The following is a 19,736-nucleotide window of genomic DNA, read 5'->3' on the forward strand; positions in this document are numbered from 1 at the left end:
TGATACTTGCTATAAAGGTATTAAAAAGGGTGAAAATACTTTATAGCTTTGCTTAGGAGTTTGTGTTTTTCTGACTGAGCCTAGCAGCTCTGAGCAACACCGAGCAGAGCAAGAGGGTTGAAGCTCAGTGCAAAATGAACCGATCTTCCTGCTTCCTTTGCTTTTATCACTGTTTGTTCTTACTGAAACTGAGATTGTCAGAGCTTTGCTGTGCAATGCTGACACAAATACATGTCAGTTCATTTATGTGTTTTGTCTGCTGGTAACTAACCGTGAGTGTTAAATGTCTCCTGTCTTTCTCTTTAGACACTTTAACTTGCGGCTGAAGAGGGATACAAGTCTCTTTTCTCCAGATCTTATTATTGATGTGTCTGGGGAGGAGGCACCCATTGACACATCCCATATTTACAGTGGAGAAATTTTTGGTGAGTCCAAACAATTTCCTTGCCACACTTCTTAGGAAGAGTTTTATAAAAAAAAAAAAAAAAAAAAAAGTTGAATTCATTCACATGTTCTGCATCTAAAAGCCTGAACCCTTTCTTGTTCTTTGGATCATCTCAGGTGCGTTTATGAATGCAAACGATGTTCTTGTACGTTACTTAACACATCACTGTCCTGATCATACAGAACCTGGAGTTACCTTTCCTCCCACTTTTTATTCCTTCCTTTCTGAACACCTTCCTGCCACACATCTTCTCTAATAATCGACTAAACCTGAGGAAAAACAGGACTGTTAATTCTATTTAACAAACCCAGTCAATAAAGAAATGTATTTTGTTAATGCGACTGTATATGCATGACGGTACTATTTAAGATTTTACTTGTTTGAAATTCTGTCCTACTATGGCATGTTAAGTTATTTCCTGCTTCGTTTGCCAGGTGAAAAGGGCACACTGACCCATGGCTCTGTGGTTGATGGACGCTTTGAGGGCTTTATTAAAACCCACCAAGGAACTTACTATGTTGAGCCCTCAGAGAGATATTTGAATAACAAGAATGTACCATTCCATTCCGTCATCTATCATGAAGACGACATCCGTAAGTATCCAGTACTCACTATGGTTAAAAATAACATGAAGAAAATTATAAACGTTGCTTTCTTACGTTTTATATCAGCTTCACCCTAATCATACAAGTCAGCAGATATTTGATTAATTTGATTAAATTTATTGAATAGTAGATGTCTTAAATCCTATGCAGGTGTGTTGCATTGCCTAGTTCTTGGGTACAGTAGTCCCTTGATTATCGCGGTGGTTACGTTCCAGACACCCCCGCGATGGGTGGAAAAACCACAAAGTAGGAACACAATATTTATTTTTGTATTTTTATATATTTTAAGGCTTTATAAATCCTTCCCTTCTCTTGCAATGTTCTAAACTCTTAAACCTACATCATTTTAACAACATACGTATATGTACTGTATAGTACTGCAAAATTTTATTAGTACTCACCAGCCCTGCAGACCAGCAGCTTGGGTTCAGTTCCGGTTTGGCTACCCTGCAGCACGACGAAGACCACCGCCCCGTCCAGGTTGATGTGCGCGTGCTGCTGCTCCAGGAAGGGCACTCCATGCGCGAGGCTGCCCGGGATGTAGACCACCACCTCGGCCCGGGTCCAGACCACAACCAGGCCGAACTCTGCCGCCATCTGTTCCCTGCAGCCCCCAGGATCCGGGTCACACTGAGTCCGGATCAACTGCAGCCCAGGTCACCAGTGAAGATGCAACTTGAAGGACGAGTTCAGCTTCAGGATTATTTGTGACTTTCCTGCCAGTCCTGTGTTCTTCATAGATGGATCCTCCCTCCATTGCTGCCATTTCTGCAGAAAGCAGAGGCCGGAAGCACTGTTGGCTTCTGGGTAGTGTAGTTCTTTTGACTTACAGTTTAGGCTTAATGAAAGAAAACTACAAAATGACGGTGCCCGTCCGAAGTATTTTAAAACTTTTTATTCCGTACCGTCCCAGTCACGTGGGTAATATTAAAATTGACAATCGTGTGTCGTGTACAACCTTACGTTGAAAAATCGCGAAAGTCGAACCACAAAGTAGTGAGGGACTACTGTATTTGATTTAAGGGTGGGAAAATAAACATTGAAATTGTCCGGTTTTTCACTGTGCAAGCAGTTGACTGGTGTATTTAACAAAACCTCCTCAGTAAATGGATTCAGTCCTTAAACTTAGCCAAACAATCACATTCTGGGTCCACTATTAAGGAGACAAATGCTCTTCGCGCACAAAAAAAAAGTATTGAGCTTTTAATAGAGCTAAACAATCAACCACAGCAACTTTCACTTCAAATAATTGGCCCTTAGAGAAAGTCTTTGCCCAGGTTGATGCATATTCATTAAATATATTGATACTTTTCAATTTTAGCCCGGGGATCATGAAGAACTTGGAAAACTGGAACACTTCTAAAAAGTTTTGAATAGTCAAAGCAGAAGTTTTTGCACTTCAAGTAATGAAACGCATTAAAGTTTTTCTCTCGTTCGTCTCTACATTTTTGTCCTTATAACAGACTTTCACAAGCAGTCACACCTGGACAGAGGTGTGTACGGGAACTTCATGCTAGAATCAAACTTTTTTCAGGGAATATTTTGGGACTAAAGCTTTTTTGCTTATGAAAGTAGGGATATAAACAAAAAATAAATGAAAATGGATGAGAATCCAGTGGCTAGACGTGCGTTTTGGAACACAATGCTGTGTCAATAAATGCTGCCGAACCCTAGTAGTTTGAAATAATAAGTTTAAGATGTACACATGCCCACACAGTGCAACTTTAGCACTCTTCTTAATTTTGAATTTTACTGTCTGATCCTTAATTTTTTTTTGTTTGTTTGTTTTTAAGTCCTGTGCACGTCGCATGGCGGTGTGCTTGTCAGATTAGGCTAAATGTTGGAACATTTCTATCCTTGTAGACATGCACATTGTTGAAACATGGTGAGGCTGCGTATTAGTGGTTCTTGCCCATGTTTGTATTGTGTTAGAGATAAAATAAAACTGTTTACTTTGTAGTTGACGGGTAATACTAAATCATGTTTTAAACCAACTGCATGTGATGACCTTTGATTTTATTTTTTGATCGGTGCTTTCTTAAAGACGGTTGATTTGCACCCTAAAACTAGTAAGATGCCTGATTTTCAGAGTAAAGAACTTTTTTTTTTCTCTTCTTCAGACAAAATCAGCAATGGTTATTTGCCACACGTCATAAGATTTAAATGTTAATCAAAATAATTATTTATATTATTAAAATCATCTTTTTCTTTTTCTCCAATTGTTTGTGTGTGTGTGTTTGTACATCTGCTCAAAAGCCTTTTGATTAGCAGCTAAACACCATTTACTACAAAGACAAAGACTGCTTGTTCAAAGAAGACGCCAAAAGCACATTGTCGGATCTTCAGTCTGGTCACAGTGTGTCCTCTGTCAGTTCAGCCCGTTCAGTCAGCATTGTTGGTTTTTTAGTTGCCAACAGCTGTGAGACATTTATACTACTTTTTATTAATGTGTAAGGGATTGAGTTTTTCAAAATTTAAATTACTTTGATAAAAGCAGTTTAATCACAATAGATTGTTTGTTTGTTTCTGGGGTGCGTTGGCATGTTCTCAAGAAATATATATATATATTTTTTATTTATGGAGGCTAATCATTGGTAATCTACGATTTTTAAATTTAATTTAATTTAAATTGACTTAAGTTTGGAAGGGAAAAAGGAAGAGGATGTGCGTTTGTTCATTTAGATTTACTGAAATAGAAAAGCTTTGTCATTCACAATCGAGTAATTTTCTAAATTCATCTCCTCCTGCACCTTATTCGTACCGACTGACCTCCCTAAGTCATGTGATTTTACACATAACGCATTCATTATGCAACTCTTGAAAGTCATTCCCTTATCTCCTTTTTTTTCTGCCAGATTATCCCCATAAGTATGGCTCAGAGGGAGGCTGCGCTGACCACTCTGTGTTTGAAAGGATGAAGAAGTACCAGACATCTGCAGTTCAGGAGCCAGTTAAAGTAAGAGCCAGCATCACAACAACAACAACGACAACAAGACCCCGCCTCCTCCTGTGTACTCATACAAACACATTTTGTTCTCATTCAATGCATTCTTTTCCATGCCTCTCTATGGGATACACCTTTTTTCGTGTTTTTTAGAAGTACTTATCTCATTATAGCAATCCTGACAGGCTAGTGATTGCCACGCCTGCGTCACTTACCCTTTAAGTAGCTTGTACTACGATGCACCATCATTCAAAAACCCTACTCACTTTAAAGCTTTTCTCTTTCATTAGCAGGATAGCTTAACTGTCCATAAACTGGAGCAAAGTTGGCCAACTCTGTCAGTGGGCATTAGCTGAAGTAGGTTCAGCCTTCACCATAGACTGGAGGACCTATCGCTGTTGTGAGTAATTCTTGGTGTTTGCAAGCCAGCTAATACAGTTTTCTTTCCTGGCTCACGCACCAGCTGACTTGGTTCATTTTGAGTTAGCAAACCAGTGATTGAAAGGAATTCTGCTCCACCTCACACCAGATAAGATAGTCGGAGACTTATCTATTTGGCTGAAGTAATGGAATCATGAGTAAGGCTACACACTGATTGTGCTCAATGTGCCTCAGGCTGGAGCATGCCCACCAGGGGGTTGAAGTTCTTGGCTCATGCTGGAACTGTTCCCGCTTCCCCATGAATAATAATAATGTGTTATCATTGTATGTTCCCATACAATGGTGAAAGTGGCTCTCTGCATTTAACCCATTCACCCCCAGGTGGTGCAGTGGGCAGCTATTGAAGGCGCCCGGGGAGCATTTGGGGATAGGGTGTGCTGCTCAGAGACGCCACAAGATGTGTAATGACTGGGGATCAAACCTGGGACTTCCAGGTTCTGAGTCGGCTGCCCTGCCTCTACCCCATCTCGGCCCCCAAGAGCCTCTAAATATGCTAGTCTCTCAAGCTAGTCTCTCTGGCAAGGACCCATACTTGTTGACAGTTGTCGCCTGACAATGAGGATGAGCAGAACGAAGGTGTGAACACTGAACTAGGTGCTACAGCTAGCTGAGACTTCCAGCTGAACTTAGTCGCTCACACCTGTCAAGGAACATCCTTGAACTTGATTATGAGAAGGACAAAGACGTAATTTTGAAACTCATCATGCCGAAGATGACATTGATGAAATCTTCATCCCAAGCATTCAGCCTGCAAAGCCTGGCACTTTGTCAGAACCGTAGGATGAGGAGGAGAGGGCACCAACCTCTTCCACTGTGTGCATGGGCATGCAGAGATTGTGCAAACGTGCTGCTTCCAGACTCAACATCCTCAGGCCTGCAGTAGTAATGGAGACCATCAGATCCTCGGTGAAGGGAAGAAATCGCCCCAAGCCACTTGGACGGTAAAACAGCAGCTCCCTGTTTGTCAACAGCACCGGTGGTGATCGTTGTTAACTCGGACCTCAACCGATCCGGTTTCGCTTTGATGAACTCTCATTATAGTTCTGGCCAAAAGTGTTTTATGTCTGATGCCCTTCCTGACACAACCCGCACCATTTACCTGGGCTTGGGGATCGGCACAAGAGATACACTGGCTTGTGCTCCCTAGTGGCTGGTTTTGACACAGGCACGCACACATTAAAAAACAAGTTCTGTTTTACTGTCGCAGTAAACTGGGTGAGCACCTTTGGGTGCTGGTGGTTGCTAAAAATAAGCTGTCTGGTAAAATAAGAGTCTCTATAACCCGTAGTAAGACACTGAATCAAATTTTATGCATAAGAACTTTAAGTTACTTGTGTAACCTCGATTCTCAGAGTATCACGAGTTTGATGTCTCGCCTTCTTGCAGTTCGAAACAAGAAGAGGTGCTTCTTTTGAACTATGTTGCACTGTAGCACAAGCTGTTTAAATGGCAGAAGACACAAGTGTTGCAATCACCAGCCAGTCAGGACTGGAGTAAAGAGATATGTGCTGCAGAGGAAGGCGTACCCCATAGCGAGACATCTCACGCATTGTACTCGTTGAGAACCAGGGTTATGCAAGTAACCACACATTTTCACACCTGATCCTTCTCACTGCTGAAAACTGTAACTTTTGAGGTGTTCAGAATAGAAACCGATTTTCTGTGTGCACACTAGCTCACTTAACAAATGCATTCTAATTAAAACTAACTGTATTTTGGACAGATGGAGAACGTTATGTTGGAGGATGATGGCTCAGATGGTCCAGTCATTCTGAGACGAAAGAGGGCAGCAGGGAAAGAGAAAAACATCTGCCAGCTCTACATTCAGACCGATCACTTCTTCTACAATTACTACGGCACAAAAGAGGCCGTCATCGCTCAGGTGTGTAAACAAAGATACCGTAGGTGACTTTTCCTTTGGCTTCTTAGTTTGATAGAATAATGCACTTCAACACCTTCACTGGATGATGTTCCTATTAAAATCATGCAGCTATAACATCTGTTAGCTTGAACTGATTTAGCTGCTAATCAGAGTACGTAAAACGGTCCCAGTGCCTTTTCTTGATGATGCTTTGGTTCACAGCAGCAACTCGTTGTTTTAAGCTCACGTGGCTCAAAAAATAGGAGACACTTCCTAGATTGTCAAATAAAATATTGTAAACCTTGCAAACACCACAACCTGACACCTGCTCAGCAGTAACAGGAGAATTTATGACTTCTTATTTGTGTGTATAAATGTGTATATGTAAATTAGTATGAAAAACACTTTTTAATATTTATGATGGACTTGGACACTGAATCACATTCCTTGTATATGCAACTATCCATCCATCCATCCATCCATCCATCCATCCATCCATCCATCCATCCATCCATCCATCCATTATCTTTACCTGCTTTGTCTTTCTCGGGTCGCGTGGATCGCTGGTTCAAATGTCCAGCTGTTATTTTGAATAAACAGTATCAGTATCGCTGCCGGATTCTATTAATTAAAATTAAACTTGCTGAAAAGTAAAACGATTTCAGACACTCTCTTTGATTCAACCAGTTTGTAAACGCATTTGAAATTCTGGTGTTTTATAAACCACCAGCACAAGAGTCAGAGATTAGAAACTGCAGAGGTCTGTTCACTTTGCCAACGTGTTTTTTTGTAAAAATAAATGAAATAAAATCTGTCAGCCCTGTAACCTTTTTGAAAGAATTTTACAACTGTTCTCACAAATTCAACAGCAGAACTCTAAACTTGATCCTTTAAAGTCCTACTTTAGCAGAATAATATGCAAAAATAATAAAAAAATAAAAAAATTAATTTCAAGATGCTACTAATGGGTAATTCATAATTTTCAACATTTTAGCAAGCGTGCAAAACTTACCGTACTCTTTTTGGAGACCCACCTCTCCTCCTCCATCAGCGTAGAGAAAAATGTTGACTTTTGTGAAATCTATTTTATCGTAAGAAAAGCTGAAACCTAAAACCCACGTGCGCGTACTTGGATAGAAATTCACGAGTGCCAGCAGTAAAATCACAGCAGTAACTCTCGTGTGACGTCACCCTTTGGCACTTCCGCCCTTCAATGGAAAGTGCTTTCCTCCTAATGCATATCAGGAACAACGTCTGACTCATCATGATGCCAGTTTACAGCCAATAACGGAGACTTTAATATAAATGTCAGACCAAACCTGAACAGGACATTAACAAGAGCAATCAGTTTTCACGCTCGTAACCATCGTAGACGGTCAGAAACTTTGCACACATAATTGCCACAAGCTCCAATTACAGCTCCGCAGACTGACGAAGTCTTTTGGATTAAAGACCAAATGTTTCAACAAGTTTTATTTTTTTAATCCATCCATTGGACCTGACTTAAAGTCGTTAGCGTTGACACCCAGCATCCTTTGCAGCTCACGCAGTCTCTCTGGGATGCTACAATATTGTACTAAGGTAAAATTGCTGTCGTTCCACAATTGTACACATCGCAAATTGTTACAGACGTACAGGTATTTGTGATAAACTATACATCTGTTGTGGTTACTGTGAGGGACTGAAGACCTGTCCAGGGTGTCCCTGTGAGGGACTGGAGACCAGTCCAGGTGGCCCCGCCTCTCGTACAGTGATCGGTGGCTAAGAACACCAGTGACCCCCGCAACCCAAAAATGAAGAAGTGGGTAAAGATGATGGATGGATATACTGAACCTACATATGTAATCTGACTCTCTCACAGAAATAACTTTGAGAGTTTGGAGAAAATTGAATAAAGTTGACTGAGACGTACCTTTACTATAATCTGGGGCATACAAATATTAATCTTTTAGTGTTAACATTGTTTAATTGTAAGAACTAAAGCAGCAGAAACAAGTTTCACGAGACAATCAAAACAGGCTGTGCACCCCCGCGGTGGCTCCCGTCTCATTGTGCGTCAGATGGTGTCAGGTTTTGCCTTGCGGGAGAATAGCAACTTTTGGGTTATATAGGGCGTATCATAAAAATATGTTTATTTTGAAAAGCATACACCAGTCCTTGACCCCCCTCCCCCCCAGTGTACAGTTTTTACGCACGTGAAAATGTTGAAAAATCACCCCTAAAGAAATTGTCTCAAGTTTTATTAGCTGTTCTGCTTCTTTTACTGTGCATGCCTCACTACAAGGCATGGGTTGGGTTCTAGTTTTCTGAGCATGTGATGCACGTAAGATTTAGCCTGAAATAGCTTTTAATCTTTTTTTTTCTTAAGGTTTCCAAAAGTGTTTTTATCATACGACTTCTTTCCACTCTTCTAATCAGTGACATTTTCTTTAGATTTCCAGTCACGTGAAGGCGATCGACTCCGTTTACAAAGTCACGGACTTCACGGGCATACGGAACATTGGTTTTATGGTTAAAAGGATAAGGGTAAGTGGAATTTCACCAATCAAATTTAAAATGTTTTTAAAAAATCATTTAAAGTATGAATATAGGAGTTGCGGTGTAGAATTTGTTCATAAAACAACTTCAAGAAGATAAATCAACTAATATAGTGGAAAAACTGTCAACAATGACTTTGTCCCCTCTTTAACCCGTTTCATATTTATTTAACTTTCTTTCTAATAGATAAATTCCACAGATGAAGAAAAGGACAGAAGTAATCCTTTTCGTTTTGCCAACATCGGTGTGGAAAAGTTCTTGGAGCTTAATTCTGAACAGAACCATGACGATTACTGTCTAGCCTACGTCTTTACTGACAGAGACTTTGATGATGGCGTGCTTGGCTTGGCCTGGGTTGGTGCTCCTTCAGGTTGGCATGAAACACACAAACACTGTTAGTTTGAAATAATTTCTAAATATTGTTAAACAAATGCTGGCAACAGTTCCCTTTCGGTTGGTTCACCCAGTACAATGCATGAACTGTGGGATGTTATGCCTCCAGTCGTGCCTTTTTTAGTCCAGGGCTTTTCAAGTGTGGAGCATGCCTCCCATAGAGGGTGCCAGAGTTCTTCAGGGAGGCGTTGCATGGGGAAAATAAAATAACAGAAAATAGTAACAGAAAATAAAAAAAGGGTTTGTCGTGGTATGAGGTATTGAAAAAGGAACGTGTTTAAAAAATAGCACCAATATTTAAAATGCGTATAAAAAATTTTTGGAAAAAAGTAAACTTGTTTAAAATGCTTGCAGGAGCTGTTGAAAGGTCTCCTTTTTTACATCCAAGCAGCGTATGAGGTTGCATTCCCAGTGCACTTTGTGTGGACTGTGCATTTCTGTTGATTTTACCAAAGATATGTTTGTGTGACTTAAACTTGAGCGAAGCTTTGTGAAGGCAGAGCATCCATCACTGAATTGTGGAGGATATATTTCTATAGCTTACAACAGCAGGGGCCTCCTAATGAGAGCTCACTTCACCAGCGGCGAAGTGAGTGATAATCTGTGCAGCAGCCAGCTGGTCTTCAACGCACATAATTGTAAGGTTTTATGTTTTAGATGTGGCAGCCCCTTCTGCGACTCGCTCTGTTCTTTGTGTTGTCTTAAAAATCCTGCATACTTCATCCAAAGCGGTAAAATTGTCTCTCACGGTCGTAGTTGCGTTAAAAAAAATCGCATATGGTAATTTTTGTTCTCGGCGTAGCTTAGCTCACCCCTTCTCGACACAAGAACCGGTCCAAACCTTTTCTCTCAAGTGGATTTACCAAGTTTTGTGTGATCGGTCAGAAGTTGTGGGCGTGTTCGTCAATGTAGAAATGTGTTCAGCTTTACGATGCTTCAATTCAGTTCAAGTCAGATTATTTATATAACGCCAAGTCGCAACAGAAGTCGTCTCAGGACACTGAACAGAAATATTCATATATAAAATAATAATTTAACATTATTTATCTGAGGAGCAGACTGCGTTGAGTTTAACTCCCATCGCAGAAAGCATGAAGGTGACAGCAGAAAGGAAAAACTCCCTTGTGAGGAAGAAACCTTTAGCAGAACCAGACTCAGGACAAGCTCCATCTGCTTCGATTGACTGGGCTTAAGAGGAACAGATACACAATGGCAGGCCGAGAGTCGCATTTTAAGATAGAAATGGTATCAAATGAAAACTTCAATTTTAACAATTAATTTAAGGAAGTTGGGTCAATTTGTCCTCTAGTAGTTTAAGCCTATAGCAGCATAACAAGCCAACCCTAACTATAGGATTTATCAAAAAGGAAAGTCTTAATCCCAGTCTTAAAACTGGACAATGTGTCAGCCTCACGGGACAGAAACTGGAAGTTGGTTCCACAAGAGAGGAGCCTGATAACTGAAAGCTCTTCATCCCATTCTGCTTTTGGAAACTCTAGGGACCACGAGTAAACCTGCACTCTGAGAGCGAAGTGCTCTGTTAGGAAAATATGGAACAAGATCTTGAATATAAGATGGAAGGTTCAAACGCACCAAATGAGTCGAATGGCTAAAAACGGGATGGAGATCGTGCAGACATCGTGCATGGAGGAGTGTGTCTGCTGAAAAGTGTGGCGCTCTCTCCAAGATAGATTTGTAGCCAAACGGCAGGTGCAGAGACGAGTGGTGACTCTGGCTGGAAGAAACCTGTGCGGTGACGTATACTGCAGCGGGAGCTTTGACAGCTGCTGCTAAAACCCAAGGCTGTACAAACATGGTGCCAACTTGCATCCTGGGTAATCTTCTATCTTTATTATACAGCACCAATAACGGGTCTGAACAAAGCCAAAACATGGAGAGGGTTTTCTCGAATCCAGTCAGAGACCACATTTAGAGCTTGTCTGGGCCACCATTTTACAACAGTTTGAGCAGAGTCTGTTTGGGCCAGATTGAAGGACCACCATGTCACCTGACACGTCTCCATTAATCGACCGGAGTTTCCACAAGTATTACTTCTCAGTTGTCTGTGTAAAATACTTTCCATTACAAAAAATGGTGTCGTAAGTTAAGGTTTTATAATTTTTAGAAGGTATGGGGCCATAAGGGAAGTGCAGATCTGTCTGTTGGCCCCTGCCTGGTCTTTTAAGACTTTGCTAAAATATTTAGTATTAGGATGCAAATAATTCATGTGGCACATTAGAATAAAGTTCCTTTTTTTTTTTTATTTAAGTGGCACACAGCTCATGAGTGAGGACTATTCCCACATGCAGGGCTCAGCCTTGAAAGAGTATGAGTAAATAAATGTTTGAAGCTTAAATCTATAAAAATGCTCATTAGAAAAATATTAAGTAAACGTATGGTTCATTTGAAAGACTGGTGATAAATTTGAAGTTAGCTTTTTTCATCTGTTTTTAACTTCATCTCGCCAATTGGCTTTATTCAATGGTTTATGGACTGCCTTAAACCTTAAATGTATGCAAGAGTGCGGTTTTTGCAGTTTGAGGTGTAACTAGGCCTGTCGCGATAAACAATAAATCAATTAATCGCATGATAAATGAAAATTATCGACCTCAATTTCATTTATCGGCTTTATCATTTCTTTGTGTCTCTCTCTACTGAAGACACTGGATGACAAAAGGCTCAACTCCGGTGCTCTTCACTGACCCCTCCCTTTCTATTTTAAATCTGTTTTAAAACAGATAAGCTGAGAAGCTAGGCTACGAGCTAAGCTAAAAGGCCGACCTCAGGGGGGAAAAAAATCCTTCGTCTTGTAAAAAGCTCCAAAATTTACCGTTGAAACCCGTGCCTTTGTCTAAAAAGTTGTTTTTCTCTGCAAAAAGAAGCTGAGAACTTGTTTACTGATTTTTTAAAATTAAAAACTTTGTGTGAAAAATGCTATGCTAAAGAGCTCAAACCACGCAGCGCGTCTGCCATTTTGAGAACCGAACAACAGGAAGGAGAGACGGCCCATGTCCCGTCAAAGGGCCTCCCTCCCATTTTTCTTAGAGACACGCTGCTCGCTCCATCACTATCCATCCTTAGGTTCAGTCTCGTACTGCCATCAAGTGGTAAAAAAAGGTATTACACACAAAAAATAACCAACATTTCTTCTTAAATTTGACAATAATTAATAAGTGAGGTTGAATGAATAGGGGGGAAAAAAGTGGTTGAATTTCAAACAATGTTATCATTTATCACAAGAATTTCTGAGATAATTAATCGCCCAGTAAAATTTATCGTGACAGGCCTAGGTGCAACTTGTCATAAATGAGCTTGTACTGAGACTTGATGTTCTGTTTGTAGGCAGTCGTGCAAAATGTGGATTTTTCATTTAGTTTTAGAAAAAGTAAACAAAGTGGCGTGTACAACGATGACGAGGCTGATGCTTGTTGACTCAACATAGTAATAATAATAAATAGAACATGGCATATTAATCAAGATGGAAAAATAAAATACTTTTTTAAACATAAACAAAAGTAACATGCATTATATATTAATAGTTTTTTTTTAGGTCATACCACATGATATACAAATACGGCAACTACATACCAACTGCTAAAAGTGACACTTTTTATGAAATTTGAGAAACATTAACAAACTCTTTGCTTTCTCCAGGGGTTCTTGGCAAACTTTTGGATGATGCAACTTCCTGTTTTTGACTGGATTTCAAAATACAAGTCCAAAAATGGGAATTTCTTGATGGGCGCAACACGATATTTTGTTAAATGGACATTATCGGACAAAGTTTGTTTATATGTTTATAATAGAATTATAACTAAAAATGCTTTGAAAATTTGTACAGGATGAAGAAAAAACTGAAAATCATGCCGAATAAGAAATAAAAATTATTTGAACAGATTTAATGTAATTTTTAAGACATTTTTGAAACTGTAATCGAGTTTGGACATTGAGATATTACATATCTGTGGTTTCTTTTAACGCGTTTAAACCTTTTTTTTTTTAACTGTAAAATGTAGAGATGGACAAAAAATTGTGTCACATCATTGACCCATATTTATGCCTTTTGGTGTCCACCAGGAAAGCAAATCACATTTAAGGTCATGGTTGAGGGTATTAAAACCCTCTTATCGTCTAATATTTGGTTATTTAGTTTTATGTGTTTTTAAACTCTGCTACAGGAAGCTCTGGTGGCATCTGTGAAAAGAACAGGATGTACTCGGATGGGAAGAAGAAGTCTCTCAACACTGGGATCATTACAGTGCAGAACTATGCTTCACATGTCCCTCCTAAGGTGTCACACATCACCTTTGCGCATGAAGTTGGACACAACTTTGGTTCTCCTGTGAGTACTGCGACACGATGAACAATACATTTTTAAAATTTCTCATGCAGAGATGTACTTGTTCTACAGAGACTTACTCTCTTTGCCTTCTATTTTACAGCATGACTCCGGGATTGAATGCACACCTGGAGAATCTAAGCAGCAGGACCTAAAGGAGAAGGGAAACTACATCATGTATGCTCGAGCCACATCAGGGGACAAAACAAACAACAACAAATTCTCCATCTGCAGCATTCGCAATATCAGTGCTGTCCTCACAAAGAAGAGAGATGACTGCTTTGTTGGTAAATCCTCTCATGTTCAGAACATTCTTGTACGGTATGTGCATTTGTGAGAGTGAAAAATATTCTGTTTTTAACCTTGTGCATTGTGTTCGTGCACGTGTGTACAGAGTCTGGACAGCCTATCTGTGGTAATGGCCTTGTAGAAGAGGGAGAGCAATGCGACTGTGGCTACATTGATCAGTGTAAAGATGACTGCTGCTACAACGCCAATGAAGCAGATGACAAAAAGTGCAAACTCAGACCTGGCAAAAAGTGCAGGTCAGATTTAGTTTTGTACTCTAGTTTATGTCATTATCAATTACAAAATGGTATAAATGTTTTTCTGTTTACGCAGTCCCAGCCAAGGCCCATGTTGCCAACCTAACTGTGAATTCAAAGTCACCGCAGACCAATGCAGAGCGGCGTCGGAATGTGCTGAGCAAGGATGGTGCAACGGAGTCACTGCTCTGTGTCCGACCTCCACACCAAAGAAAAACTACACCACCTGCAATTCTGGAACCCAAGTTTGCATTAATGGGGTGTGCTCATATTTATTTCCCTCTAAACGTTTAATGTAAATGTGTGACAAGTTTTATTAGTTTGTAAATTAGTTAGGCTTTCCAACATTTTTTTAAAAAATTATTTTCTCCTTCCTTTTTGAATAGGTCTGCTCTGGTTCCATTTGTGCAAAGTACAACCTGGAAGTTTGCACCTGCGCCAGCCAGGACAGCAAGGATGAGGCTGCCGAGCTGTGCCACGTGTGCTGCATGGATAAAAGTGAGCAACAGGCTGCACAGATAATGGATTAGAAAAAGCTGTTGTCAATTATATATGTATTGAAATAGATGGAAGAGGTGCTAAAACGATACAACTTTATTTCAAGAGCACTTTAAAAAAAAGATACGCACAAAAGAACAAGAAGAATTTAAAAGCAATCAAATCGAATGAAAAATCTTAAAAATAATGAGCAGTTAAAACAATCATTAAAATCTATAAAAGTCAACATCTCAGATAGAGTTAAAACTCTAAAGAGAATTAAAAAAAAAGACGGCTTGTTCCACAGTTTGGGGTTCCATGAAAACGCTCGGTCACCTCTTGAAGTGCTCTTTAATTTCTGGATAAAAAACAGGAACTGCTCTGCCGACCAGAGAGAGCGCGAGGGAACGTACGCTGCTAGATACAGCGGGGAGAGACCGGAAGAACTAACGCGCTCTTGTTTTCTGGTGCTAGTTACAAATTAATAAACTAAATATTTATCGTGCAATAAGGTGCGTAATAATTGATAGACCAGGGCTATTCAACTGGTGGCCCGGGGGCCAAATCAGGCCCACGGATGTGCTCAATTCGGCCCACCAGTATGTTCATTTTTAAATAAAACTAGATTTTAAATCGTAAAACAAGTTTCCTTAATGACAATAACTGCTGGCTGTCCAGCCCCTTAAGCCCTTGGCTTTCAGTAACTCTGGTCCCCCGAGCAATTTAGCTGAATAGCCCTTTGATAGACTCCTAAAAATATCTAACCACAAAAGAAAATCTTAAAAGAATACATCTTATTGTATTTACCTTTTTTATATATTCAGTAAAACAGGACTCTTGACTATAAAATCTTCTAAATAATAGCAACAGCTCAGTTTTATGCCTGCCCCAAAGACCCGGGTAGTTCCTAGTGAAATGCAGAAGTTGCTGCTCTGTTTGAAGACCTCACTTCCTGTCTTCCAGTGAACCCCAGCACCTGCAGCAGCACGGCCTCAGACAGATGGGCGCATCGGTTTAATCGAACGGTAATAACGCTGCAGCCTGGCTCGCCCTGCAACGACTTCAAGGGATACTGTGATGTCTTCATGAGGTGTCGCCTTGTGGATGCTGATGGGCCTTTGGCAAGGTTAAAGAAGGCCATTTTCAATCCAGAGCTCTATGAGAATATCGCAGATTGGATTGTGGTGAGCATTCTTGTGCAGATTGACTCAATGTAACAACTCGGTGACACAAAGAAGCATAAATGCAATGTTCTCCGTGGTTATTGCCTGATTTAAATATAATTTCAGATATTTATTTTGCTTCTCAGGCTCACTGGTGGGCAGTGCTGTTGATGGGCATCGCTCTTATCATGTTAATGGCGGGCTTCATTAAGATTTGCAGTGTGCACACCCCCACCAACAACCCCAAACTTCCTCCAGCAAAGTCACTTCCAGGTACAAAATGTTGTTGTTTTTTTTATCATCAGCAAAGGAAAGTTTTGACTTCTTTTATCATCGTCATCTGAAAATTAATGCCGCATGCACATTCATTTTGTCTATGCATATTTTAGTGTCTATAAAAAATATTTATCCTTTGGGAGTTTTGTGCTTTTGTTGTTGTCAAAATCTGTCATGGTCAATATAAACTCTTCCTTTACAAATAAATAAATAAAATCAAAGTCACCCGCAGTGTCAAAGTGAAATTAAATATCTATAGAGGAATACAAGTTACATATAAATATGTAGTGGAAAATATGAGTTTTCTTCAGTATTGGCTTCTAGTGGCAACTTTCCTTTAAATTCATACTGATGATGGACCGGAGCAACTGCTGTTGTAAACTCAGACTGATGACGGACCTGAGCAACAGTTGTTGTAAACTCAGACTGATGAAGGACTGGAGCAACTGCTGTTGTAAACTCAGACTGATGACGGACCTGAGCAACAGTTGTTGTAAACTCAGACTGATGAAGGACCGGAGCAACTGCTGTTGTAAACTCAGACTGATGACGGACCTGAGCAACAGTTGTTGTAAACTCAGACTGATGAAGGACTGGAGCAACTGTTGTAAATTCAGACTGATGAAGGACCGGAGCAACTGCTGTTGTAAACTAAGACTGATGAAGGACCAGAAGTGTTGTTGTAAACTCAGACGGATGACGGACCGGAGCAACAGTTATTGTAAACTCAGACTGATGACGGACCGGAGCAACCGTTAATGTATGCACAGTCTCTCTCATTGCACTCGCTGAAGCTTGTAACTTCTTCAGAGGGCTCACCGGTGTCTTTGTGGCCTCTCACCGTTCTTTTCCTTCTCTTTGCGCGGTCACTCAGTTTGGGAGGACTGCTCGTAGATTTACACATGTTCCTTCCAATTCTAAAGAACTCCTGGGGATGATTAGGGCCTTGGAAATCCCTTTGTATCAATCCCCTGACTTGTACTTTAAAAAAAATAATAATTCTGTGTTGAATTAGGACAAAAACTTTAAAGGAAGGAGGATAAAAATGCATGTCGTCCCTTTAAGAGGTTTTAATCTATAGAAATTTGATCACACTTTGACACTGAAGCATTTTCTTAAATTATACGCAAGGAAAGCCCATTTTTATTGACAATGAATAATTTATAACCATAAAAACATAAAACATCCAAGGGTGCGAGTACTTTGAGTTGGCGCTGTAGGTTTAGGAGCCTTCGTCATACTAACAGCAAGTTCTACAGAAACAACAAACAGTGCAGTGACGTTTGGTTTTCATTTCTGTAAAATTTCTGTACTTCATTTGAAGCTCACGTGTTCTCTCTAACTACATTTTATAGCAATAGAGAACAAAAGTTGCATTAAAATGTGCTAAAATAATCCAGTTATGCATGTGTTTATAGCCTCATGTGTTGTTAAAGTCTTTAATGCATTGATGTGTACATATTGCACAGATACGTTGAGACGGAGAAAGCCTCAGCAGGCCAACACTCGAGCCAGGGAGCAAGCTTACAGCCGTCCCGAGCAATATTCAATGGAACCGATGAGCCGCCAGAGGTAGACGCTGCTCTGTGCCTTGCTTCAGTGCCTACAACAGGAGCACTTCACTCCAAAGAGTTACCTTTACAACTCCGTGCAAATTTCAATGAACTTGAAATTGAAAATGTTTTAATGGGCAATGTCCAAAGTTGTCTTATTTTTGTGATGAGGAGGGCTAACAGACACCCACCACCCTTTGTTCTGAGAGCCAGATTAAAAGATCAAAATCGGTTCACGTAGCTTTTATAGGAAATGCATAAGTTTTGAATAGAGAGGAAGGAAAAGAAATACACTACACTCTTATTCAGTCTTAATATTACCGTTTTCGTTGAATGCCTTATTTTTAGAATCTCAAATTAAATTGATGGGACGAGAGGTTTATTTGTGCCCCTCCATTGTGCAACTTTTTTTATTGCTTCAAATGAAACCAGTGCCGCCAGTTAAAAACATGAGGCTGAAGGACATTTCATTTTATGCAACTCGATTGTTTTTAAAACCAAATATTCCCTGACGCGTTCTAATTGAACAGATGTTGCAGCATCTTTTGTCTTCGTCTCAAAGGAAATTGAATTTGTAAAAGATGAATGGTGTTTAATAATATATACGACTTTCTCAGGATCTATAAACGAATATAAAGACGGCCAAGGAGATGATTAGGATGGCGTTCTTCTGCCTGAATCCTGTATGCAAAGCTTCACGTGAGCTGCCTTGTTGGTTGGAGAGACTGTACGTGCAGGAGTTTAACGAGCATGTACAATGAACAGTTAGGATAAAGAGGAGAGTTTAACGTATGCATATTGATATATGGGTTTGCACTTAATTTACAAAAATACAGTCCAGAACTGAAATAGTTGTTGAAAAATAGCTTTTTAAATTCCAGCTGATATTATATATTATATTGGAATCCAACTGTTTGTATAGAAACCCTTTAGTGCCACTGTTTAGTCATCCTCTTTAATCATTTTTGTCTCTGCTTCTGATCTGTTCTTCATTTCTTGTTTCTCGGTTAAGTTGCTGTTAAAGGTAAAGCCAAACGAAGCCACTTGACAAAAGGACTGCTTCCTGCTTCTGTTGCAACCGAAAGGTTGTCTGGTTTGAATGTGAGTTTTTTTGCCTTGGATTTAATTGAGTTATGTTGTAGTTGAGATAATTTTTGTATACGTGGGGAAACTGAACCACTTTGAGAAGAGGAGAAAAATAGAGATTTTAATTTAAATGTTGCTTTACTGCTGCTTTTGACAGACGTTTTATCATAGAGAACAATCAACATGTTATCTGCTGCTGCTCTTTTATTGACCGTTTACTTGTTTATTTCGTTGAGGAAGCATTACGATCCTCGTTACGCTTATTTCTGCGTGTTATTGGATTAAAATGTGCCTACAGAGAGAAGTAACGTTAGCTTTTAGTGTCGATGTACAACAGATAACGGCGCACGGGACTGCATTTATTGAAGAAGCACCTTTATGGACTGTTGACATGAAAAGACTGGAAATATGTTGGGAAAGGCAAAGATCTTGTGTCGGAAATGTGTTATTTTTACCCTACATGTTTTTATTAGGACGGCACGGTGGCGCAGTTGGTAGAGCTGCCGCCTCTCAGCGAGCAGGTTGCCGGATCAAATCCCAGCTGGGCGCCTTTCTGGGTGGAGTTTGCATGTTCTCTCCGTGCTGCGTGGGTTTTCACCGGGTACTCCGGTTTCCTCCCACAGACCAAAAACATGCATGTTAGACTGACTGGTGACTCTACATTGTCCCTAGGTGTGAGTGAGAGAGTGAATGGTTGTTTGTCTCATGTGTCTCTGTTTGTCCCTGCGATGGACTGGAGACCTGTCCAAGTGTCCCTGCGATGGACTGGAGACCTCTCACACAGTGGCTGCTGGATATGGACAACAATGAGTCCCGTGATCCAGAAAGGAAGAAGTGGATAAAGATGGATGGATGGATCAGTCAACAAATTTCTTATTTACTATTCTAAAAACATTCAGTCTTTCCAGTCTTTTCTGATTTACTTAAAGCTATCATTTACATCGCAGCCCAACTTGAGCGATCCTCGTTCGTGTTGAATTAAATCCAGATTCACTGACGTGACATCACAGAACTGTCACGTGAGTTTCTGGTGAAATATCTCGACGCATACCTTTAAAACCTTAAATCTG

At 40.1% G+C, this 19,736-nt stretch overlaps 1 protein-coding gene across 1 annotated transcript in view; it reads left to right on the plus strand.

The window, feature by feature from the left end:
• adam10a (ADAM metallopeptidase domain 10a) overlaps nucleotides 1-18,016 on the plus strand; it is a 29,599-nt gene extending 11,583 nt beyond the window's left edge. The window contains exons 3-16 of the mRNA XM_037689668.1: nucleotides 307-425; nucleotides 880-1,038; nucleotides 3,906-4,006; nucleotides 6,159-6,317; nucleotides 8,730-8,822; nucleotides 9,021-9,204; nucleotides 13,406-13,569; nucleotides 13,670-13,853; nucleotides 13,961-14,111; nucleotides 14,188-14,371; nucleotides 14,498-14,609; nucleotides 15,552-15,772; nucleotides 15,898-16,024; nucleotides 17,497-18,016. Coding sequence (XP_037545596.1) covers nucleotides 307-425; nucleotides 880-1,038; nucleotides 3,906-4,006; nucleotides 6,159-6,317; nucleotides 8,730-8,822; nucleotides 9,021-9,204; nucleotides 13,406-13,569; nucleotides 13,670-13,853; nucleotides 13,961-14,111; nucleotides 14,188-14,371; nucleotides 14,498-14,609; nucleotides 15,552-15,772; nucleotides 15,898-16,024; nucleotides 17,497-17,603 — 2,065 coding nt within the window. The 3' untranslated portion in view covers nucleotides 17,604-18,016. The remainder of the gene's footprint in view (nucleotides 1-306; nucleotides 426-879; nucleotides 1,039-3,905; nucleotides 4,007-6,158; nucleotides 6,318-8,729; nucleotides 8,823-9,020; nucleotides 9,205-13,405; nucleotides 13,570-13,669; nucleotides 13,854-13,960; nucleotides 14,112-14,187; nucleotides 14,372-14,497; nucleotides 14,610-15,551; nucleotides 15,773-15,897; nucleotides 16,025-17,496) is intronic.
• The last annotated feature ends 1,720 nt before the right edge of the window (nucleotides 18,017-19,736 follow it).

Source organism: Nematolebias whitei, chromosome 2 (assembly GCF_014905685.2).
Source record: "Nematolebias whitei isolate Nwh7 chromosome 2, NemWhi1, whole genome shotgun sequence".
NCBI lineage: Eukaryota > Metazoa > Chordata > Actinopteri > Cyprinodontiformes > Rivulidae > Nematolebias > Nematolebias whitei.